The 26,424-nt window shown below is 39.0% G+C and overlaps 1 protein-coding gene across 1 annotated transcript; it reads left to right on the top strand.

The window, feature by feature from the left end:
* Positions 1-598: 598 nt before the first annotated feature.
* LOC116286962 (inositol polyphosphate 5-phosphatase OCRL) lies at positions 599-25,106 on the top strand. Its single transcript, XM_031693559.2, has 25 exons — positions 599-858; positions 2,509-2,591; positions 3,104-3,201; positions 4,142-4,165; positions 5,336-5,449; positions 6,454-6,549; positions 6,935-7,027; positions 7,929-8,184; positions 8,905-9,009; positions 9,322-9,454; positions 10,019-10,135; positions 11,162-11,269; positions 12,214-12,284; positions 13,747-13,968; positions 14,747-14,882; positions 16,033-16,143; positions 16,244-16,312; positions 17,318-17,414; positions 18,840-18,964; positions 19,324-19,434; positions 20,089-20,205; positions 21,461-21,545; positions 21,858-21,985; positions 22,679-22,790; positions 23,683-25,106. The coding sequence occupies exons 1-25, from the start codon at positions 787-789 to the stop codon at positions 23,826-23,828; spliced, it is 2,829 nt and encodes a 942-aa protein (XP_031549419.1). The 5' UTR covers positions 599-786; the 3' UTR covers positions 23,829-25,106.
* Positions 25,107-26,424: the final 1,318 nt, after the last annotated feature.

The raw sequence follows: 26,424 nt of genomic DNA on the forward strand, positions 1-26,424 counted from the left end.
AGACGCAAAGGATTATGGGGATGTGAAAGTCGAGAATAGCTTTGTTTTAGGTGTTCTCTTTGCTGATTCGAAACTGAATGAATTGGTTATGGTTTAAAGACTAGGTACTCCTATTGCTTGAGCGCAAATTGGTATATACAAAGTCTACAAGTTGTTAATCGGAACAAAAGGTTAAAAAATTCCCTTTTGTTGGATACAGGAACGGAAAGAAGGTTTCTAATAGAACGTATATAATTCAGAAGGAGTATGGGATAGGATGAAGTTAACATAATTTTCTCAGTATTGGTTCTTTCAATTTCGAGTTAGTGATTTTTTTCCGCCACAAATGAAAACGTAGTCCCTTCCCCACGAGCGAAATATTGTACCATTGAATGTGACGTAACAGGAGCGGATCCAGGATTTTTTCTCATGAGAAGATACGTATTGGAATAAGAAAGTAAATAAGCCTGAAGCGAGACGACGTTTTAACCCCGTCTCTAGACCATAATCCTTTTCACACATCAAAAATTTTAATATGAAAGAATTTTAAAAACTATTATGGTATAGAGTCGGGGGTAAAACGTCATCTCGCTTCAGGCTTATTCGAGATGCATTTTGATAGTGTAGTAAAGTGACGCCTTCAGATGCAAATATCCATTTGTTTATAGGGCTGGGTTCCCTGTGTCTCCTTTGAACCCAAGTCTCCTTCACCGAGTGTAGTAAAGCCAAACAAACATGGCGACGTAAGGAAGACAATCTTTGACCCATAACACCTCAAAAATTGGCCGTTTTGTCGGGTTTTACGCCATGCCTTCCACTGGAATAACATTGGAACAGAAAGTACAATCCCTGCTTCAACTCGACGAACAATGCGTAAAAATATCCTTGTCATTTTGAGTGCAAATTCATGATTTCTTCACAGAATTCTTGTTGACTCGATCTCCTGTCGTATTTTTATGCTTTGTTAGTTAATAAGAATTTAATAACAGTTTAATAACTATTTGAATAGTTCGTTGTACTTCCTTATTCTTTCATATTTATTTATTATTGGGTCGCTTTTGTTTTATTTTCTTACATTTTAAAGATATTCTATTAATCTCAATCGCTAAATTTGAGCTTAAATTACTTTACCTTTTATGCTTCAGCTCAAATATTATTTAAACATTAACTCAAAAAACACTTATTCATCCATTATTAATTAGCCTTATATTCAAAATACTTTGTTCTTTAGTTGAAAATTCTCAACTCGTATGTTTTTGTGTTCAAATTTGCTCAAAAATCCGACATTTAAAAAAAAATTGAGGTCTTGGAAAACAATAATTTTTAAAAGTCTTTCCAAAGTTGTTCCTCAAAAAAACCCCTAGAAATAGTATAAACTATCCTTCTTCTGATAAGTGTTTTTCATTATCCTTCGAACATAAACGTATTTTATCATATTTCCCTGTTGGTGTAAATTTTTTTTTCAGGGGAGATTTTAAAAATTCATAAGATTCATTATTTTTCATTTTTGTGTTGTTGAATGTATACGTTGATGTATAGATATGACAAAAAAATGTCAAACAAACCAATTACAATCTTATTATATTTTATGCTTATTATTCTATCCTTAAGTCTTTTTCTATTATTCTCCAGATCTTAGATACTAACTCATCTTTTTTATTTCATGCTATCAATATTTTTGCACTTCTCCTTGACACAAAATTATTAATGTGAAAGTTTCAAAGATATCGTGGATATTGAATTGATTGGCTTCTATTGTTGGATATCAATTTTATAATATCCATATGAGGTTAAAAGCTGAAAAGCTGGAAAGCTCTATTCTTGGATATCGATTTTATAATCTCCATATGAGGTTAAAAGCTGAAATCGTATCATTTATGTTTTTCAAGCAAGAATTGCAATTTTTTTATGATATAATTATTGTACACTGTACTATTGAGTTCTTTTATACTAAAAAATATTTTAGGCTTCTAACGTTTTTAAATATTTTGTTGCTTTATTTAATCAAGCTTGCCTTGGAAGTACTGTAAATCTACAAAATTCTTAAAAGTTTACATTTGGCTTCTTGGAATTGGAAATATTTTTATCATGATTTCAAAAAAGTTTTTGCAAAAATAACATCTATCTATCTATAGAAATAACCTTACATAAAATGAATAACTTGAGATGTGTTTTAAATTGGTTATTTTACTAAATATCAACGTAAAGAATTAGACTGAAAGCTCCTTTTCTGATTGAAAAAGTATTTTATAAGATGGCAGATGTTTAACATAAACATATGTCCTGTTAAAACATATTCTAGATGACTTCGCAAAACCTAACTAAATGTTTAAAATTTCACTACAATGTTATGTACCTAAATGTTGAATAAATGTATCCAATGATGTTTGTGTCCACATTGTATCAGATCTAGGAATTTTTTCCTCCAGCTGATACAACACAGCGTTCATGTTGTAAGCATTACCAATATTTCTCTGGTGGGGTGATGTAGGAGTTACATGAATGATATTTATCTTTAACAACCATTACTGTGTTTGCGGCAATCTCATCAAGGATAAAGATCGCATTGGATGCCTGGTGTCTCTTATCAAAAAGATGAACGGAGATAACGCGTAAATATAATATGTTGTTCACCATTCAAGGAGGTCTGGATGGGGAAACAAACTGTGCACAATGTCTTGAAGCTGCTTGCATTGGGCAGTGGTTAGTTTTCAAGACCAAGGGCACAGTTTTTTCCTATCCAGACCGACTTTAAGCCAGTAAATAATTTATTTATTCTTTCCCATTTACTTTGAACCACTTGTTTAAAATTTGTTTTCTTGTCAAACAATCTGCTTTTTCATGCGCACGCTTGGCTGTTGTAAGCCTTTTGGATACTGCACTGTGGGCAGTGATAGAAAATACTACCTGCTTGTGTAACCAATCAGAATGCACGATTTTTTAGGATACTTGACCAGAAAGAAAGGAGAACTTTTATTGAAAATAATTAATCTGATATTATTCAAAATGAAAATAGAATGGGATATAATAGGATGGGAATTAGCATAGGCTCTATTTCTACACTGTGGCTCTTCTTCCACTGAGTTTAAAATGGAATATAATGTTTAATGCTATTTTCCTTCAGGTTATTGGTGTATCAGAACCCAAGTCAGGGAGGCCTGGGGAGCTCTTTGACACTACTCTATGCCCTGGCAATAAGAGGGCCATTTAGTGTTTCTGGAGGTGAGTAGATGGAATATAGGGAAGCCTTTAATTTTATCAATTCCTAGAACAACCTTTTACAGTAGCTGATCTAGGTCAGGGAATGGCTAACTTACAGATTGAACCCTGAAACAACCTCTGGGCTGATCTAAGTCAGGGCATGGCTAACTCATAGATAGAACCCTAAAACAACCTCTGGGCTGATCTAAGTCAGGGCATTGCTAACTCACAGATAGAACCCTGAAACAACCTCTAGGCTGTTCTAAGTCAGGGCATGGCTAACTCACAGATTGAACCCTGAAACAACCTCTGGGCTGATCTAAGTCAGGGCATGGCTAACTCACAGATCGAACCCTGAAACAACCTCTGGGCTGATCTAAGTCAGGGCATGGCTAACTCACAAAATGAATCCTGAAACAACCTCTGGGCTGATCTAAGTCAGGGCATGGTTAACACACAGATCGAACCCTGAAACAACCTCTGGGCTGATCTAAGGCAGGGTATGGCTAACCCACAAAATGAATCCTGAAACAATTACCCATCAGCTATGGGCGCACTCTTATTCAGTGTGGCTAACTCACAGATATCATTAGAATTAGCCTGTTGGGATTTGTGGAGGGAGAAAAGCTAGAGAGTCTTGAGAAAAACCATAAGATCAAGGGAGAGATCCAGTAAATTCTGCTCATGTGATTGCATGAGTGTGAATTCTGGATTAAATTTTATATTAAGATTCCTGATTACTAGTGCATCAAAATGTACAAGTCCATTTTCATCACCAAAGCAACTGCATGTAGCTATTACTTGAGATATTATAGATATATTTTTAAGCCTTAATAGGGGCTTATTGAGTATATCAACCATTCAATCAATAACATAAAAGGAGTGTCAATAAGATTGTTTTATTGTTCATTGGAAGGTTTTTATGAATTCAAAATGATATATTTTATATATTTTTTTACAGATACAGACTTCAATCGAAGCAGTGGTAATTACAATTACCCTTTAATTTTATTGCTATTTATTTGTAATATAATATACAGTATGAGTGGCCGTGTTACATCAGATATACAACCACGAGGCGTAGTCGAGTGATTGTATATCTGATACAACACGGACATGAATACTGTATATGACTTATCAAACGTCTAGGTTAGTTCCTTTGTGTTTCACTAAAATTTTCAAAATTAAAGTGAATTTGGCCAAGAAATTCCAACTTAAAGTTTATGCAAGTGAACACAGTTTTGTATCAGATTTACAACACTCTTCACGGTCGTGACTTCTGTTGTGTTTTCCTCATGAATTATTCATGAGTTTGATAAATCTATTTAATGACTGTTATTAAATCTTGCTTTCTGAGTGGTTGACGAAGCTTCATCCAAAGAATAACTATTAGAGATTGTGCACCGTTATATGACATCAGCCATGTTTGATGACCGGAACTGGTTAGAATACAAACATTCTACATGACCGATAAATATGAATTATTCACAGTCTGAGAGTATTAGGTATTGTATTCTGCTATCTAATATGGTCACCTATAGTGATGATGCAAAACCTCTGCAATTCTAATTTATATTTTAAAACAAATCTGCTAAAAAATAAAACTTGTTTGCTGTGCAAGTTAAAGTCTCAGTGGGTTTAAAACATTGTCGGTGAGTCCTTCCCCTGACCCCCACATGTTTCCGCCCTTGGCAGTTGTTAGTTCCCTCCCCCCACCCCCCATCCCCAATCAAATTATGCTAAGCCGCCCCTGGATGACCACTAATTCCTGACCCAGTACTCGGAAAAATACCCTGGAAAACTCCTTGAATTTCATCGTCTGTCAGTAGATGAATCCTAATATCCCTTGTATTGACTGTTCTAAGGGTTGATGGTCAGAAAAATACCCTGGAAAACCCCTTGAATTTCATCGTCTGTCAGTAGATGAATCCTAATATCCCTTGTATTGACTGTTCTTAGGGTTGATGGTCAGAAAAATACCCTGGAAAACTCCTTGAATTTCATTCTCTGTCAGTAGTGTGAATCCTAATATCCCTTGTATTGTGTTCGTGGGGTTGATGGTCAGAAAAATACCCAGGAAAACTCCTTGAATTTCATTCTGTCAGTAGTACATGTACACTGTATGAATCCTAATATCCATTGTATTGTGTTCTAGGGTTGATGGTTAGGTTCCAGGTTTTGACAGATGATGGTGTTGAATATGTCTTTGAGATAGAAAACTCAGAGCAGAGCATGAGATTTGTGACAGATCTAAAGGCAGCCATAAGTGGTAAGTGTATGATAGTGGGTAAGACCAGGAGGTACTGTACTCCCCTCAGTAGTCGCAAAGAAGCATGGAAAAATACATTGCCACGATGTAAATTAGGGTTTACAATATTATTTTTTACAATCAACTCAGAAGTTGATTTTTATGGAGGGAGGAAACCAGAGTAAAACCCTCGAGGCAAAGGACAGAACAACAAATCAAACAAACTCAACTCACATATCTGAGTCTGGGCTCAAAGGTTGCCGCGAGCGGTAAGCCACTATGTCACCAATGTCACCCCCTTCATTCGCACTAGGCCTGCATTTACACTAATCTTTGTGAATTTGTTCATCTTGCTGGAACAAGTGATGTATTTTTTTGCATCGGACCAAATTTTGTCCAGGTCAACTAAACATTAAAGAAGTTGTTGTCCTGTTTTGGAGGCCTTTCGAACCTGGGACAAACATCAATACCTTGCAAATGTGTGAATGCGTTTGTTTTGCATCGGGCCAAAATTTGTCTTGGCCTCCAACCTTTGAACAAAACATCAAAATTGACAGGTTTGCCAATTATTATTAATAGACCATTTCACAAATCCCGTTACTCAACCTCAGCCTCGTCAGCGTGTAATTATTCTTTAGAATTTGACTACAGTCTGCAGTAATGAAAGGAATTTACACATCAACGAACAATTGAAACACTTAAAAATTTCACAGGTTGTAGGCAATTTCTAAGGAATATATTACATGCTGACGAGGCTGAGGTTGAGCCGTGGGATCTGTGAAATGGTGTATTCCTTGAATGTGTCCAAAAACAAAATATTAATTTGATTGGGACAAACTTTGGCAGGAATTTTTGGTAGGGCCAACATATTTTGTAGGACCTTTGCAAATGCACCCTTAGTACAAAATGTTTTAGTGATCTTGTAAAAATAATGCAAATTAATGCAAACAAATGTCTTCATAATTTCAAGTTTAGAAATGCTATGTTTTATTAAAAAGTAAATGCTGATTGTTTTATCTTTGAAGATTATCGTCAGAAAGCACATGTGATAGGTGTACCTGAGTTTAAATGGCTGGAAAGGTACAAGCAACAGATTGCAAGAAAGAGTGTGGATGTTCCAGGTATGAAATGGGACTATCCATCAATTCATCCATCTGTCCTTCCGTCCATCCATTCATCCTGATTCTCCCACGGATCCATCCATGCATGCTTCCTCCCATACATCCCAGCCATCCATCCATCCATCCATCCATCATCCCATTCATCCCATCCATACATCCATCCTTGCATGGCTCCTCCCATCCATCCCATCCCATCCATCCATCCATCCCATTCATCCCATCCATCCTTCCATCCGTCCATCCATCCATCCCATCCATCCATCCATCCCTCCCATCCATACATCCATCCTTGCATGGCTCCTCCCATCCATCCACCTATCCATCCACACACCCACCCAACCACCTTATAACCTAAATGTTTTGACTTGTTCACCATTATTGGCAGACGACTGGCCTTGGAACCATGTATTGAATCAAATCCTAGAACCAACAACACCAATGACAAGCAGTGCGGCATCCACAACACAAGAAACAAAAGGTAATACAGTCAAACCCGTCTATAAAGGTCACCCTTGGGAAATGGCCAAGTGACCGTTATAGACAGGTGACCGTTAGATAAAGGTTTTTTCATTTAAAAATGCTAATGACAGGTAATGAATAACGATGTAGTATTATTATTAAATCTTATTTTATTTTTTCTGGTTTTGGTCATGCCGTTACAGATGGTGCATTCTGGTCTAGCTTGGGTACACACTAGAGTAAATTTTGTTCGTTTGCTATACCTTGATAATTGCATGTTGTCCATACACAAGAGCGTACACTACTAGTAGATTATCTACAGTATGGTTTAGATTGGGTAGACAATTGTTTTGTTTGTCATACCTTGAATGGTGTTGTCTGTACCCAAGCTAGACCACAATGCACCTTCCATTACTTAAAATATTGCTTACTTAGATAATGACTTGTGATTAAAAATAATGGGACTGGTAGGGTGTGTTAAATACAACATTAATCAAGTGGATTAGGAATAGCTCAAGTACCATGTGCATGCAAATGAAGTTTGCAACAGACGTTTGATGTACTGCAGTGCTTAAGATAATGGCCGGATGTCGGGAAATGTCCATCCGGAACTGGGACTTGTCCCGTCAAATCTTTGCCTTGTCAGTCATTTTGTCCAGTAACAGTTAGCCAAAAATGATGTACGACTAAGCTAAGACTTATTTGTTCTGTGATCATGACTGGCGACTGATCAGCCGTTATTTTAAGCTCTGGACGTACTGGTGTTTTGGACTTAAAAAAGATCCTTTTCACTCCCCCGAAGAACTATAATGTAACATTCAAAACATCAGTACATTTAAAAAATTTATTTACGCTGTGTTTAATAAGTTTCCTTATTCATTTAATATTGCTGAATATTCATTTAATATATTCTATTGCAGCATCAGATTTATTTGCCTCAGATGACACCTCACTGGATATTTTTGGCATGCCGGGCTTCACCCCAAATGATTCAATCATCCACCCATCACCATCAACTAGTAGTTTAACTAAGCTTAACGTCACAGACAGTACTCCTGCAAATGTCTCTCCATTGCTCCAACGAAAGTTACCTAACAAAGATGAAACAAGGGAGGAGTTTTATAAGATAAGCCTGAGGGAAAGAGAAGCGGAATACATTAATATTAAACAGTTCAAGTGAGTAATATCATTCTTAGCCATGACAGTGATCATGTTATGGACCCATCTTAAATTGACTTGAGTGCAAGGGTAACATGAAAATACAAAAGAAATGACACAAATTCCATCAAGAAAATTTCTTTCATATTTCCATGTTAGCCTGTCAATCTGTGAGTCAGCAGTGCACTGACTTAGATTAGCCCAGGGGTTGTTTTAGGGTTCAATCTGTGAGTTAGCCATGCCCTGACTTAGATCCGCCCAGAGGGTGTTTCAGGGTTCAATCTGTGAGTAAGCAGTGCCCTGACTTAGATCAGCCCAGGGGTTGTTTTAGGGTTCAATCTGTGAGTAAGCAGTGCCCTGACTTAGATCAGCCCAGGGGTTGTTTTAGGGTTTGATCTGTGAATTAGCCATGCCCTGACTTAGATCAGCCCAGAGGTTGTTTCAGGGTTTGATCTGTGAATTAGCCATGCCCTGACTTAGATCAGCCAAGAGGTTGTTTCAGGGTTCAATCTGTGAGTTAGCCATGCCCTGACTTAGATCAGCCCAGAGGTTGTTTCAGGGTTCAATCTGTGAGTTAGCCATGCCTTGACTTAGATCAGCCCAGGGGTTGTTTCAGGGTTCGATCTGTGAGTTAGCCATGCCCTGACTTAAGATCAGCCCAGAGGTTATTTCAGGGTATCAGTAAAATTTAAGGGTTTTTTCTTTTAATCTCCAATTAAGTGGTGGGTCTGTCAACAGGTTTTTTATTGGTACATGGAATGTTAATGGTCGTAACCCAGGAAGTGAGAACCTTAAACCTTGGTTAAGATGTGATGAAGAACCATCTGATGTAGTCATTGTTGGGTAAGTGATGTCATGCATGTACTGAGGGGATTCCCTTGGTTAAGATGTGATGAAGAACCATCTGATGTAGTCATTGTTGGGTAAGTGATGTCACGCATGTACTGAGGGGATTCCCTTGGTTAAGATGTGTTGATCCATCTGATGTAGTGATTGTTGGGTAAGTGATGTCACGCATGCAGTGAGGGAATTCCCTTGGTTAAGATATGATGAAGAACCATCTGATGTAGTAATCGTTGAGTAAGTGATGTCACGCATGTACTGAGGGGATCCTCCCCCCCGTGTTCTAACTAACCCTTGACTTCGATATAATAGTTTCCAGGAGCTAGATTTGAGTGCAGAGGCACTTATCTTGTCTAACGTGACGTCATCGTCTTCTCGACCAAAAGAAGAGGATTGGCAAAAAGCAGTGGAGAAGACATTATGTTCGAATCTCGATTATGTTAAGGTAAAAATAAATTAATGGTATCCCTATGGTGGAAGAAAATTCAGTTTTAATAAGAGCAACATTCACTTCTCAACGCAATAGACCCATTGCAGTGCGTCGGAATGTAGCTCAATTTGGAGGACGTAACAATAGGTTTCCAATTCTCAGGAGATTGAAATTCTTTTGTTTTGTCCTCCAAATTGAGCTGATTTAACGTCACATGCAATAGGTTTTATTGGCGTGGTTAGCTCGTAGGCATAATCCTCACAACTCGATGACACAGTGGCTTCGCCTCTACGAGGCAGTAGCCGCATAAAATTTAAGTTGAAGCTAAAGGGGTTTATAAAGGTTTTAACCGTCACGTGACGGCACCCATGTTAGACGGCAGCAACAATACAATCGTTTTACACGAGAAAGAATTCAATTCCCAGGAGCAAAGGGATTTTATTGTTCTGCCATCTAACCACAGGTAGCCCAAGCTGTATTATGGCGCCGGTACGTGATGGTGCAAAACCTCTATAACGTTGTGCTAAGTATAGCGGATTAATTATTAATGTTATTGATAATTATTATTTTATTCCACAGGTCCGTTCAATACGCCTCGTCGGCATGTACCTACTGGTATACGCCAAGTCAGAACACATGCCATACATCAGTAGCGTTGAAGCACAAGACGTAGGCACTGGAATTATGGGAATGATGGTATGTGGGACGTCATTCATTTCCTAATGAGAACATAAAACCTAAGTAATCAATTAAGTAAGCAAGGTCCGTTGCTGTTGATAACCCGTTCCGTAACTTTATTTTACCAAAAATTGCATTTCCGAAGTTCGAAGGAAGACTTACAGAAGATACCTTAAAGGCCGGTTTAGACTTTACGATTTTCGCCTACAACTATCGTATACAACACGCTCGCGTCTGTCGTAGGCGAGTTGTAGGCTTGATTTACACGCTACGACTCGAGTTGTAGGATGGCGCGAGCGTGTTGTATACGATAGTTGTAGGCGAAAATCCTACCGTCTAAACCGGCCTTTAAAAAGTTTTCGTATGACTTTGTCAGTATGTCAGACATGTCGGTGTGAAAGACGTCAGCATTTTCAAAGTCTCAGTCCACACTAACACGATAAGCCCTCTTTTTTAAATGTCTCCATTTTGGAGAGCGTTTTGAAATGTATGCGCTTTCGATCGTCATAGTGTGGACGCAAGGCCAGAACGCGTCAAAAAGTATGCGTTTTCCACACGCATTAGTGTGGATGGGGCCTTAGAAAAGGTGTCATTGACGGAACACAAAAACCCTAACGTGTATAGATGATGCAAACAACTTTGAATATAGAAGATAATACTTGACAGTAATTCAACTGATAAACTCGTGGTCCTCTTTTAACGTCTCTAGTTGATTAGGGACGGGGCCGCCATTAACGTGATCATCCGAGCCACGTGAAGGTCTAACCATTTGCAGATGTAATTACTTACGGCAGCACCTTCTCCTTAATTCAGTTGATAATTTCGTGGTCCTCTTTTAACGTCTCTAGTTGATTAGGGACGGGACCGCCATTAACATGGTCATGCGAGTCACATGAAGGTCTAACCATTTGTAGATGTAATTACAAAGGCAGCACCTTCTCAGTTATTTTAAGACCCTGAATTTTGGTCTGGCCGCAAAGGCTTGAACCACGACCTCCCGCACAAGAGGCATGAATCAAAGTTCTAATATTGTATGTTCCGTAGGGCAATAAAGGTGGTGTATCGATACGTATGGAGTTGCATAACACGTCGTTGTGCTTTGTGAACTCACATCTTGCGGCACATCAAGACGAATACGAAAGACGCAACCAGGTAGGAAAAAAACACTGCTTTCAGGCCTTTGAAGTTTATTAAGAGGAAATTGTTTTCGATAACGAGCAATAATGGCAAAAAGCGCCAATAACTAGACCTTCGTATGAGTTTTGATCCCAATCAGCTTCGTTTTGGGTTTACACTCAAAACCTTTTTAAACAGTTAGAAACTGATGTACTATGATAAAATGCTTGTTTGAAGCGGTATTTTCAATTGTACAAAGATGTTTTGTTGCATTTGTGTTAGAATGTTGCTTTGTCAGGCTTTTTTATAGAAAATATATGGGAAATAAGCAAATGAAGGCCTAAACCTCATTTTCGATTCAAATTTTTGCTTTGGTTTAACACTTTGATTCCACTTTCATCGGTCATCTTCCCTTCCAAACAAGTGAATAACAAGATTTCCCAGGGCCTGGTAGTACAAAGGGTGGATAGCGCTATCCGACGGATGCTATTTTAAGTTTAAGGAAAAGTTTTGAAACACTGGATGCTTATATGTCTTCAGTTTTTACTGTTGATTTTTTTATAAGCGCCTTTCAACAACTGATGAAAAACTTATAGAATCCCTTGTAAGATTGAAGGTCAAGTTCAAAACGTGTATGTTCCAATAAGCCTGAAGCGAGATGACGTTTTACCCCCGTCTCTAGACCATGATCCTTTTCACACTGCTTTCGTTCTTTAATTATGACTATTGTTCCTGTATTCTCTAAGGAATCAAAAAATTTAATATGAAAGAATTTTAAAAACTATTATGGTCTAGAGACGGGGGTAAAACGTCATCTCGCTTCAGGCTTATTACGAAATTTTGAAGGTTGTCATGGTAATCAACTGCTGTTGCTGTGCATGTAAGCTCGTGGGCTCATGAACGAACGTTCGACAGCAGTGAGGCATTAACCGTAGATAGAGGGTACCCAGTCATAAAACCTGTCTTTGTTATTGACACAGGACTATCGAGACATCGTAAGCAAGTTGTGTTTCAATAGGATGGGGAATGTGCTGTCAATTGTTGACCATGAGTAAGTACTAGAGCTCTCCTATGAGTGTGAAAAGCTGACGGCACAAACACGGTAGTGACACGGCAAGGGATGCGCCAGACCAATCACATTGCTCGAGAATTTACTCTATCCAATCAAATACCTAAAACATGGCATGGTCACGGTCACGCAAATATCACGTCACTACCAGACCAATCACATTGCTCGAGAATTTACTCTATCCAATCAAATACCTAAAACATGGCATGGTCACGGTCACGCAAATATCACGTCACTACCAGACCAATCACATTGCTCGAGAATTTACTCTATCCAATCAAATACCTAAAACATGGCATGGTCACGGTCACGCAAATATCACGTCACTACCAGACCAATCACATTGCTCGAGAATTTACTCTATCCAATCAAATACCTAAAACATGGCATGGTCACGGTCACGCAAATATCACATCACTGCCAGACCAATCACATTGCTCGAGAATTTACTCTATCCAATCAAAAACCCAAAACATGGCATGGTCACGGTCACCAAATATCACGTCACTACCAGACCAATCACATTGCTCGAGAATTTACTCTATCCAATCAAAAACCCAAAACATGGCATGGTCACGGTCACCAAATATCACGTCATTGACAGACCAATCACATTGCTCGAGAATTTACTCTATCCAATCAAATACCTAAAACATGGCATGGTCACGGTCACGCAAATATCACGTCACTGCCAGACCAATCACATTGCTCGAGAATTTACTCTATCCAATCAAATACCTAAAACATGGCATGGTCATGGTCACGCAAATATCACGTCACTGCCAGACCAATCACATTGCTCGAGAATTTACTCTTCATCCAATCAAAAACCCAAAACATGGCATGGTCACGGTCACCAAATATCACGTCATTGACAGACCAATCACATTGCGGTTAAAATTCTAGAAAACATTACGGCACTGCACGCTTACTGCACTGTGCTTTTCGCAGTCATGCGAAAACTGTTCTAAAGATCACTATTCCGTTTTTGAGCGTTCAAAAGTTCGCTCGCATGTCAAAGTTTACCAACAAGTTCGTTTGCGCTAGCTGTAATACTAGCTCGTCAAGCCTGTTCTCAATAGTTCCCTGCGCCATCTTGAAAGGTAGCCGTGCCTATTTGCATCGAAGCGAACCGAAGGATGAACTTGCAATGATAGAGACCTTTTTAACACCTTGGGCAATAGTCCCCTTCACAGTTCCCTGCGCCATCTTGAAAGATAGCCGTGCCTATTTGCATCGAAGTGAAACGAAGGATGAGCTTGCAATGATAGAGACCTTTTTAACACCTTTGGCAATAGTCCCCTTCACAGTTCCCTGCGCTATCTTGAAAGGTAGCCGTGCCGTCGTGGTCGTCGTTGCCGTCCTTCACCTTAAGATCCCTAGTATTGCGTAGAACATGTGTTTTCCTATACCACGTTAACCTTTCATTTATCTATCTTCATAGTATTGTGTTCTGGCTTGGAGATCTTAACTACCGAATCAGTGACATGGATGTTGAGCAGACCAAGATTCTCATCGAGGAAGGACGTCTGGATGTACTGCTTAAGAAAGATCAACTGCTCGTTCAAAAACAACAGGAAAACTGCTTCGTGGGGTTCAACGAAGGACTTATTACTTTTAAACCAACGTATAAATATAATCCTGGATCTGATAACTGGGACTCGAGGTAATCTAAATAGTCCTCATAAGCTGGGGAACGAACCCTTCTCAAAAAGAACTTGGATGAGAAGTGAACATGAAAATAAAATAGAAATCGCACTTTTTCTCGATGAAAATTGTGGCATTTCTTTCGTATTTCCATGTTAGCCTCGCATTCAAGATAAATTCAAGAAAAGAGCCCATTATACTCATATATTGAAAACCCTTCATTAGTCGGACAGCTAGTTGTACGGTGTCGAAATTTCCTGTCCATATTTACTGTAAAACGAACCTATTCTGCGAATTCGCTAGAAACCCTTCATCTAGTTCCACGGTGTCTAAATTTTCCTTCCATATTAACTGTAAAACAAACATCAATTCAACGAACGCGGACAGCTAGTTGCAAGGTGCCGAAAACACCCCAACAGTATCCCCACAATACAATGAACTTCTTCCAAGCGAACATCAGGTAACGTCCTAAAAGTGTCCGCTGAATAGTGAAGTAATAGAAAACGCGCGCGCGTGCTGTGTGCAGTTATAAAGCACGCGGGGGTTGGCAGAACACGAAGAGAAGTGTTAGGAGAAGCACGACGCGTAGCTAACCCCTAAGTGCTTTATGACTCCACACTGCACAGCAAGCAAGTTTTTTTATTTCTTTTATAAAATACAAATTACAATAACCGTTATTGTAGATAGGCATGACGCAACTGAAAGTGCGCGCGCGTGCTGTGTGCTCTCATAAAACATTCGCTCCCAACCAATCAGAACGTGAGATTTAAAACAGTTATTTTATTATTGCCTTTAAGCGAGAAGGGAAGAGCTCCAGCGTGGTGTGATCGTATCCTCTTTCGAGGCAATAATATCAAACTCATCAAATACCGTAGTCATCCGACGCTGAGGATCAGCGATCACAAGCCAGTCAGCTCACTCTTCGGGGTGGGGGTGAGTAGAATTGTCTCTTATTTGACAATACAGCGATACCTCTATTAAGCGGACCCAATATAGCGGGTGCCAGGCAAGGTCCCGAAAGTACTCTTTGAGAAAGTGAAGTGGAACCAACGACTGACATGAACTACTTGTAAGATATTCCGAGTTTAAGGAGGTTGGAAAGTGTTTTGTCCCTTCACATACACTTACAATTATGAACTAAAAAAGTTAATATGGCTATAATATGACAGCAAGTAAACCCGGAAGCCAAAGACCATAAACCAAAAATCACAATGAACATGAAAAAACGACGTCAGACGTTGCTATGACAACGTCAGAACCTTTGGTATGCCATCAAAAATGTTCATTTAAAAAATCATAACTAATGATCCGAATGGTGAATTTTTTTAAAAGCCGGAATATTTAGATTTTGTATCGTAATCTTTTTGGCAAAAAAAGAAAAACTCTGTAATAGGAATTTCGTAAAAATCAATAAAATTTGTTTGGCATTTGGCATAAGGGGGATAAGTAAAATTATCTCTTACTTGAAGATAATCTTAGCAGACTTTAGGGAAATCATTTGAATTTTCAGGTGAAATATAAACTTTTTGGTAAGACCTTTTTTCTAAGTTTGTAAACAAGGGGATTTTGGTCTAGCTTGGGTATACTCGACATCTTATGAGGCAATTTTACCCAAACTAGGCCAGAAGTCATTGTCCATTATTGGCCTTTTAGAAAAGACCCGTGACAAAAGATCATAACAAATTCCATGAACGTTGGCGAGGAGTAACTGTGCAGAAAATACACCTTTTTTCTCGGGGGAGGGAGGGGTTGGTAGTGTTTTGTGGGAGGGGAGGGAAGGGTGAGTGGGGTCACATACTATCCTAAAGAAAGGTCTCTCGGGAGGGAGGGGTTGGTAGTGTTTTGTGGAAGGGGAGGGAAGGGTGAGTGGGCTCACATCCTATCCTAAAGAAAGTTCTCTCGGGAGGGAGGGGTTGGTAGTGTTTTGTGGGAGGGGAGGGAAGGGTGAGTGGGCTCACATCCTATCCTAAAGAAAGGTCTCTCGGGAGGGAGGGGTTGGTAGTGTTTTGTAGGAGGGGAGGGAAGGGTGAGTGGGTTCACATTCTATGCTAAAGAAAGTTCTTACATCGTTTCTTCTCGATAGATCAAAGTCGTTAACCGAGATAAAGAAAAACAAGTGTATGAAGACGTTGTTCGGACGTTAGACCGACACGAAAATGATAATCTACCTCAAGTGAAGCTGAGTACAACAGAGGTAAGAGAAAACACCCAACGTGTTCAGAAATCAAATGAAATAGTATTCCTGTGGTATCGTTTATGCATGCGTGTTCACCTTTTTTTTTTCTTTTTCATAGATAAAATTCAAGGATATACAATTCCTGGAAAAAAGTAGTTTGATACTTGAAATAGCCAACACTGGGCAGGTAAATGACCTTTCTGAGTCTGTGTTTGTCCGCCTCTTTTTATTGGTCTATGTGGAGTTTGCCTGTCTATCTGTCTGTCTGTCCTGGCACCTGTGTCTCTCTGTCTGTTCATCATTAATGGCTATCTGTCTTTGAGACTGAGTTTTTTTGTGCCGGTTTGTCTGCCGGAAAAACGACTGTCTCAGTTCTATATCCATGACTGTGAATTGTTGTCTGTCTGTCTCTTCATCCCTTGTCGATCTGTCTGTCTGTCTGTTCATCTGTCTGTCTGTCCACCTGTCTGTCTGTCCATCTGTCTGTCTGTCTGTCTGTCCACCTGTCTGTCTGTCCACCTGTCTGTCTGTCTGTCCATCTGTCTGTCTGTCTGTTTGTTTGTCCATCTGTCTGTCTGTTCATCTGTCTGTCTGTCCATCTGTCTGTCTGTCTGTCTGTCCACCTGTCTGTCTGTCTGTCTGTCTGTTTGTTTGTCCATCTGTCTGTCTGTCCATCTGTCTGTCTGTCCACCTGTCTGTCTGTCTGTCTGTATCCCCGTTTGTTTGTTTCTGTCTGTCTATCTGTTCGTCCTTCTGTTACCGAATGTTTCGCTTTGTGTTGTTCCAAAGGAAAACGACTGTTTTTTTGTTTGTCAAGCTGTCTTCGTTCTATAAAGTTATCTTTAACAATTAATGAAAGAAGTACAACAGAAATCATGACCATGAAGGAGGTTTTATATCTGATATAGATTCGTCTTCATTTGCATAAACTTTAACTTGGATTTTCTCTATCAAACTTGGTTCATTTTGTAAAGATTTCGGTACAGTATGAGAACATACATCAGGAGTTTTTAATAAACTCGCAGATCTTATTTTATCGAATGTAAAACCACTCGGCTGCGCTTCGTGTTTTATACAAGATAAAACACTCCTGCTCGTTTATTAGATAAAATAAAGAAGCATTCTTATTTGAGACAGTAACACCATTTATTCAGTTGGGCTCCCTGTGTCACCTTTGTTCTTTACTTTCTAGGGCCCAGTACAGTTTTCCTTTATACCCAAACTCGATGAGCAAGAGTATTGTAAGCCGTGGCTAAATATAAAACCTCACATGGGAATTATAATGCAAGGTAAAGACTCCACCTGTTGTCATAGAAACATACATCTGAAGTGTTGCCATAGAAACATCATCGTGTTACCACAGAGACACGCAACTGATATGACGCCATTACCGCTGTGTTAGCTTATAGATCCCTTGACCCCCTTGGAATGCAGCTCAATAAGCCTGAAGCGAGATGACGTTTTACCCCCGTCTCTAGACCATAATCTTTTTCACACTGCTTTTGTTCTTTAATAGACCCGTTTCGAATTCCAAATTACCGCTGTGTTTCTTGATTACAGACTCATTTGCACAGGGTTAGCCTCGAGTTTGTGCAGAATATTCACGTGTTCCAGTCAAGGTCCGTCGAGTTTCAAAGTGTTTGTATTGTTGAAGCCGTGCATTCTTTACTTTACCGTTGGTATTTGTGAATAATTAAACACTGATACGAGGCTAACCCTGTGCAAATGAGTCTGTAATCAAGGAACACAGCTGTAATTTGGAATTCGAAACTGGTCTATTATGACTATTGTTCCAGTATTTTCTAAGGAATCAAATATTTTAACATGAAAGAATTTTAAAAACTATTATGGTCTAGAGACGGGGGTAAAACGTCATCTAGCTTCAGGCCTATTTGGAGGACAACGATTCTTACGGTGCATGTTACGTCATAGCCGCCATCTTGGTTGACGATAGCAATGCATTCCTCATTGAGATTTTCTTGTTATACCAACCAACATAGCGTTACAGTGTTATTTATATCTCGAGGGATTTTTGGTCACGTGGTTGCTCTCCAAGAATAGGTGAGATGAGCACAGGATATGTTCGCTATATAGATAAAGTTATTATTAGGTTTCCAATTCTCATGAAATTGAAAAACTTTTTGTTATGTCCTCCAAATGGAGCAGCATTCCGGCGTGAAGTAAGGAGTCTATTAGATTATTTTAGATTATTTCTTTTTAGCCTCCCATGCCAGATGATCTCGCCTTGATTAATTGTCAAATCAAACAGTTCCTAATACCCAGTCTCCTATTTCATAATGTCTCACAGTAATCAAAATGGCGGCTGGTGACTAATTAAGACAACACAAATTTTGCTTACTTTTATTGCATTTATGCTTTGTTCTTATTCATTTTAATTGCTGATAGGGCAAGAGGGAGCTTTTCTAGTACATGTAACACAGAATTTTTCAATGTAAAGTTATCTTTCAGGACGTATTTTAAAAAGGCTAAATCGAAATACGACTCCATTTTGAAATTCATGATGGAAATTTTGGCAGTGCAACAAAAATGCTTCTGATTGGTTAATAGTAACCGGAAGTGCGTGCGAGAGATCACGTGGTGCCAAGGAAAAGGAAGGAAGGTCACATGATATTTATCATTCTTCTTTATCTCTTTTTCCACCCTCCCTCCCCTCCCCTGCTAATTTTAGATAACCCCTTGGTTCATTGTTTCAGGCGATACAAAGGAAGTCAAGCTTACAGTGTACGTGAATAAAGAAACAGCTGGCGCCCTGAACTCCGGGGATGACAAGATGGAAGACATATTGGTGCTACATCTGGAGGGCGGCAAGGACGTCTTCGTATCCTTAGTAACATATTATATTATTCAACAGGGGGGGAGTCAGGGGGATAGGGGCTCTGACTCTCTTTACGATTGGAAGTTTATTTGTAACTTGCATGATGTTTTCTGTTTTTCTTGTGCTGTGTTTTGTTCATGATGGGCTGCCTGTGCCTATATTGACTTGGCCGAGAGAGACTGAAGGCGAGGAGGGGGGGGAGGTGGGAAAGAGAATGTAAGAATGGCGAGAATGTGAAAGGTGAGAATATAAATGAGTGATAGGAGAAAGGCTTACGGATGAGACTATATAGATGCTTGTACAAATTTTGAGCAGAAAGTTCAAATATTTTCAATGCTGTTGCCTTGATAACGTTACTGTAGATCGTCGTAACAGGGAACTACATTCCTAGTGTGTTTGGCTCGTCACTGGAAGCCCTAGTACACATGTATGGACCAATCAGAGATGTTCCGGTTGCTAATCTAGTCGATCTGGTAAGATAAAATATGCACACATATTTCACATAGGGATATGATCATCTTACGAGAGACCCGATTTAGGGGGTAGGGGTGGGGCTTCCCGGTATCCAGTGAAGTCATTAAATTTTCCTTAAATATCTTCAAAACTAAAAGTCAAATTAGCCATTCCGAGGTTAAGTGAAAAAGCCATTTTGGAAACATTGCCCTAAAACAACCCCACAATGCATTGCAATGTCAACTCGATCCAGTTTTTCTCCCTCAACCTCAGAAATAAAGATGACGACTAGTTTTGGAACTAGTTTGGACTGCGTCGGTTGACTCCGACGAAGGACTAACGTCCGAAAAGTCAGTCTACTATCTTTCGTACCTACGGTGATAAAATTATCTACTACGACACATTTGACTCAGAAATAGAGGTAATATCTGTTTACATATATGCTAACAGATTTCAAAAAGAGGTTTCAAATCAACCCTAACTAATTCAAACTGGTTAGAGCTGTGCTCCGGGATCATACATGGACTGTATAACGGCTGCCAGAGGCGGCTTCACATGCTTTCAGTTCGACCCCGTTGAGCTGCGCCACTGCTGTACTTGCGGTGGTGATAAGCGATGACAAGTTTGTTTTTTTTAACAAGGTATTTGTGAATTTTTATTTCATGATTCAACAGGAACATATTCAAGACAACAAGCCAAAATCGTCTCTGGCGCGTTCAAAAGAAGCTCTAGAGATCCCCAAGGAACTGTGGCTACTCGTGGATCATTTGTTCAAGTATGGTTTCACTGAGGTAATCATTTCTCAGTTAGTAATTTACTTGTAAAGTTTTTTTCAGGATACCAAGATTTTCCTAGACGAATGTCTCTTTAGAAGGATGAGACAAAAGATTTCATATTTCCGAAAATTGCCACAAAAATTGCGGCAAAAATCGCCGCAAAAATCGCCAGTGTAAACGGGGCTTTAATAGGGCTAAGATTGCTAAAATCTTGCAACAATTTATTCCCAGGATTCACCATTTTCCATACATCGGTTCACTGGTCAAACACAACGCATTCAGTCGAGGTTGCAAGGTTCAAATTTGAATAATCCTTTGAAAGTACCTTGGCGCCTCGCTTGAGCGCTTTGTGTTTGGCCAGTGAACCAATGTATGGAAAATGGTGAATTTATTCTCTAGCTTTAACAATAGACCAGTTTCGAATTTCAATTTGGAGGACATAACAAAAAGTTTTTCAATTTCATGAGAATTGGAAACCTAATAATAACTTTATCTATATAGCGAACATATCCTGTGCTCATCTCACCTATTCTTGGAGAGCAACCACGTGACCGAAAAATCCCTCGAGATATAAATAACACTGTAACGCTATGTTGGTTGGTATAACAAGAAAATCTCAATGAGGAATGCATTGTTATCGTCAACCAAGATGGCGGCTATGACGTAACATGCACCGTAACAATTGTTGTCCTCCAAATAGGCCTGAAGCTAGATGACGTTTTACCCCCGTCTCTAGACCATAATAGTTTTTAAAATTCTTTCATATTAAAATATTTGATTCCTTAGAAAATACTGGAACAATAGTCATAATAGACCAGTTTCGAATTCCAAATTACAGCTGTGTTCCTTGATTACAGACTCATTTGCACAGGCTTAGCCTCGTATCAGTGTTTAAATATTCACAAATACCAACGGTAAAGTAAAGAATGCACAACTTCAGCAATACAAACATTTTGAAACTCGACGGGCCTTGACTGGAACACGTGAATATTCTGCACAAACTCGAGGCTAACCCTGTGCAAATGAGTCTGTAATCAAGAAACACAGCGGTAATTTGGAATTCGAAACGGGTCTATTAGATACATGAACAGAAAATCATGGTATAGAGAAACAAACATAGAAAAATGTCTGTAAAAGTAATTATTAATTTGGACCCGGGAGTCGTTTTCCGTTCGACAGCTCTTGACCATTTTCGAGTTGCAAATATCCGCTGTCATCCTTATCTCATTTAATAATATTGATGTTGATGGGTTGCCTGTGTACTTTGTAGGAATATTTATTAAAGCAGTCTGGGTTCGAGCAAGAGATCCAGGAAATCAGAACACATCTAGATACTGGAAAGACTGGGAAGATACGTATCCTTTTGATATATGTACTATAGATTGCAGGTGAATATTCCCCCGAACGACTCTTTCATAATTTGTTTTTTCACTCAGCGCCGTACATTACAGCAGTTTTCGCATGAGTTTGAAAAACTTACACTCTTCACTCAGCGCCATACATTACAGCAGTTTTCGCATGAGTTTGAAAAACTTACGTTAAAGAATGTCGGTTCCGCCTGGTTTTTTCGACTCGGTGTTTGGAAATCGGATGAAACACTCTTTTTGTGCATTTGATATATTACTTATATTTAGATAAGAAAACGTTTCCTTAACGTCATGATGCAGCCGGTAGTATTCATTCTGTAGCAGAGGCTCTTCTTATCTTCCTGGAGGCTTTACCAATACCTGTCATACCTTTTAGCTTCTACCACAGGGCTTTAGAAGGTTGTAATAACTATTTGCTGTGCAAACAGGTAGGAAAAATTAAAAATATCTGTATAACAGTTTTCCTCTGATACTCTGATTTAAACAAGCAGGATGCTGAGAGAACACGAGAGAAACGTAGGGAATCACGACGTGTAGCGTTGTTTAGAACAGAGTTAGCCTGCCACTCTACTGTTTAATTTTTCCAATGAAAATTCAAATTCTGAGAGAGCGTGCGAAAAAAAATGTTTTATTTTTCCTATGAAAGTTCAAATCATAATGAATATGTTATTGGTATTCTCAATAAAGATTATACGTAAGACATCTCTCTCTTTTTCTCTCCATTTTCCCCTGTCTCCCAATGGACAATTTCGACGATTCGGCGGCCATCTTGAAACACAAGGCACTATGGGTCATCAAGGAGGCAAATAGACAAAGCTTCGTTACAATAATGGCGTCGATTGACATTTACGTTTCTTGACGAGACAACTAGAGTAAATTTTTAGAGACTAGAGATGATTTTTTTTTAATGGACAGTTCCACAACTTAGGAACTTTCTCAAAGAACGTGGGTTCGCATCATCGGAGTAGTCCATTCCTCTTCCTCTCTCTACCTTCTTTCTTTTCCCTTTCCCATCCATTCCCCATCCCTTTCTCTCTCAATATTTCTTCTCTGTCTCATTCACTCTCTTTCAGTTGATCTCAGTCGAGTGAAAATAACAATTTTGTTCTGTTCCCAACCAGCTTATCTACCAGATACCCGAATGTCATCGTAACGTCTTCACGTACATAACAGCCTTCTTGAGAGAACTGCTTCTCGCATCTACTGAAAACAAATTAGATGCGAAGACCTTAGGTGAGTCTGACTAGGTCCATGGATATTTATAATAGAGGCTTTGCACCATCACGTGTCAGCGCCCATTATACAGCTTGGGCTGTCTGTGGTTAGATGGCAGAACAATAGAACCCCCTTGCTCTCAGGAATAAGCCTGAAGCGAGATGACGTTTTACCCCCGACTCTATACCATAATAGCTTTTAAAATTCTTTCATATTAAAATTTTTGATTCCTTAGAGAATACAGGAACAATAGTCATAATTAAAGAACAAAAGCAGTGTGAAAAGGATTATGGTCTAGAGACGGGGGTAAAACGTCATCTCGCTTCATGGTAATTGAATTCTTTCTCATGTAAAACGGTTGTATTGCTCCTGCCATCTAACGTGGCTGCCGCCACGTGATGGTGCAAAACCTAAATAGAAGAATAGATTCTTGAAGAGAGAAACAAGATATGCATTTACATCACTCTCCGAGTAACATCCTTACCCTTAACGTAATGTTTTTTTCAAACCACGTGTCATTCTCTTAAAAATAAGATTCTTTGTTTGAGTTGTATCCATATTCATGTGTCTTCTCGTATTCAACCGTTGAACAAAAAAATGATAAGATTCTTTGTTTGAGTTGTATCCATATTCTTGTGTCTTCTCTTGTGCAACCATTAAACAAAGAAATTATACTCTAGGGAATGACACGTGGTCTGAAATGGGAAAACAGTGGATTAGGTCTATTTCAGACCACGTGTCATGTTCTTGGAATAAGATTTTTGTTGATTTTTTGTATCAATACTGATTCATGTGTCTTCTCATGTGCAACCGTTAAACAAAGAAATGATACTCTAGGGAATGACACGTGGTCTGAAAAGAGGAAACATTACGTCCAAGGTAAAGAGTTCTGTTTTTCTTCCATTTTCAGCGACGTTATTTGGGACTTTGCTTCTTCGTTCACCCAAGGATGTAGCGTTAACGTTGAACAAGAACAAGAGGACGCTGGCACAGCACACAAACAAGAAAACAAGATTTGTATACCAATTCCTTCTCAACCAATTCGATGGCCGGTAACAGTATGGTAACATGTTTAGAAAATAATTGATACTCATTGATACAGGTAAACACTGCCCGTCCTGTGCTTAATCTATTGGTGGGTTTTAATGGGCTTATAAAAGACCAGAGAGTATTCTATTGCTTGGTATCAATCAGCTGAATGAATCTCATGAATCTCATTACCAGCCTACAATGACAGGCAAACACTGCCCGTCGTGTGCTATCAACCATAGAGTATTCGATTGCTTGGTATCAATCAGCTAAATGAATCTCATGAATCTCATTACCAGCCTACAATGACAGGCAAACACTGCCCGTCGTGTGCTATCAACCATAGAGTATTCTATTGCTTGGTATCAATCAGCTAAATGAATCTCATGAATCTCATTACCAGCCTACAATGACAGGCAAACACTGCCCGTCATGTGCTATCAACCAGAGAGTATTCTATTGCTTGGTATCAATCAGCTGAATGAATCTCATTACCAGCCTATCAGGTGCAATGGCGCTGTGGTGACGTCATTTAATATCAAGTATGACGTCATTTATATGACGTCAGAATTATATAGTATCATTAGAAACGACCCAATAGCATTTTAAATTCAAATTTTTAATGAAGATTTTCAATGATCAGTCGTATAAGAATATTAGGGATTATCAGCGATATATTAATACTATTATGATTAAAAGGGGGGATGTGAAATTTAAGATGAAACGAAATGTGATTATTAAAAAAAAAACACGTAATAGACCCCCTCCCCCTGGGGATCACTACATAACAGATTTTCAGAAATTGAGAAGGTCTTGGAAGGTCTTGGGAGGGGACTTATTGGAAAGAATAGACTTAATAAGTTGTGGAGTAATGTTTTCCCATTTCAGACCACGCCTCATTCCCTTGACAATAAGATTATTTGTTTGAGTCGCATCCATATTCATGTGTCTTCTCGTGTGCAACCGTTAAACAAAGAAATGATACTCTAGGGAATGAAATGTGGTCTGTAATGGGAAAACATTGCACCCAATGTAAAGATTTCAATGCATGTTATTTACCATACGAAAAATAGATTTATTGTTTTCGTCATAAATACATTTATCATATGACCCGTACGGCCCTGCTCGCGCGCTCTAATAAAACCATTGGAAAAAGTCACGTGATGGGGACCGGACGGGTTGACGTAAGCGGGCCGGAAAAACCCGTCCGGCCCTGCTCGAATCCGCGGGCTTTCTTTCGCTAAATAGAGGTTGGTCCCTTATCATTACAGGTATAAATTAGTAAATCTTTGGCACAGGTTCTAATGCATTTCGTTGTTCCTTACGTTGGTCACATTTTTTTTCCTTTCATTCTCGACTTTCACATCCCCATAATACTTTGCATTTTTGGGGGGTAACCAGAGGGTAAAAACCCACTTATTTTGCTGAAGCCTGACCAGACAATGTTGAAAATACCTTGTTTGGTATCCAAAGATAAAACGAAGAAGTGAAAAACAGAAAAAGATAGAAGCTTGAACACTTTTAAGGTAAATTTTAAACATTTTTTCGTAAGTCAATACATTTTCTGTAAGACCAAAACTCTTCATGATCTGTACACGCAAAAATAACTTGGAATAAACTGATAATAGGTATTGTACAGATAAAAGCAGGTATAGTATAAATTCAATTAAGAAACCTTTCAATTTGGGACAGTTTTTTTGATTGTTTCCCCCCCCCCCCCCCCCCCCCCCCCCCACCCCACAAACGCAAGGCATTATGGGGATATGAAAGTCGAGAATTCAACTCAACAGACCCTTTTCGAGTTCCAAATTACCGCTGTGTTTCTTGACTACAGACTCATTTACTCAGCCTAAGCCTCGTATCAGTGTCTAAATATTCACAAATACCAACGGTAAGGTAAAGAATGCACAAGTCCAACAATACGAACACTTTGAAACTTGACGGACCTTGACTGGAACACATGAATATTCTTCACAAAATCGAGGCTAAGTCTGAGTGAATGGGTCGGTAATCAAGAAACACAGCGGTAACTTGGAACTCAAAAAGGGTCTATTTGGAGGACAACAACTCTTACGGTGCATGTTACGTCATAGCCGCCATCTTGGTTGACGATAACAATGCATTGCTCATTAAGCTTTTCTTGTTATATCAACCAGCATAGCGGAACTCGAAAAGGGTCTATTTTCTAATTTCATAAGCGGTTCAAGTTGAAGTCTTGTCCTTTTTTTCATTTATTATAAAATTCAAAATCTTCGATACTCAAAGGAACGTTCAATTTAAGAGTGGTTTGAAACGGTACAAGATAGAATCCAAGGTAGAATTACCAAGCTGTTTGTATATCTTTCACATCTGACGTTTAGTTATTTATTCTGCATTTTTTTCTCTTTATTTTGACTTTGCTATGATTTTTTTAAAGAATTTCCTGTGATGGATATAATAATAATAATGCATGATAATAAATTTGTCTTTTTAGTAAAATGGGTTCTGAGTCACCACACGTACGCAGTACGACATGCAACATTCCTTGAAATGGCTTTTCATTAGAATAGTTATCGTATGAGTGGGAAACGTACAGTACTGACTTACAGCACGTACACGGTACATGCCGTAACATGGAAATGGC

The sequence above is a fragment of the Actinia tenebrosa genome, unplaced genomic scaffold, assembly GCF_029948245.1.
Source record: "Actinia tenebrosa isolate PJP-AT-01 unplaced genomic scaffold, QUT_ActTen_1.0 PGA_scaffold5__44_contigs__length_20552954, whole genome shotgun sequence".
In the NCBI taxonomy this organism is placed as follows: Eukaryota; Metazoa; Cnidaria; class Anthozoa; order Actiniaria; family Actiniidae; genus Actinia; species Actinia tenebrosa.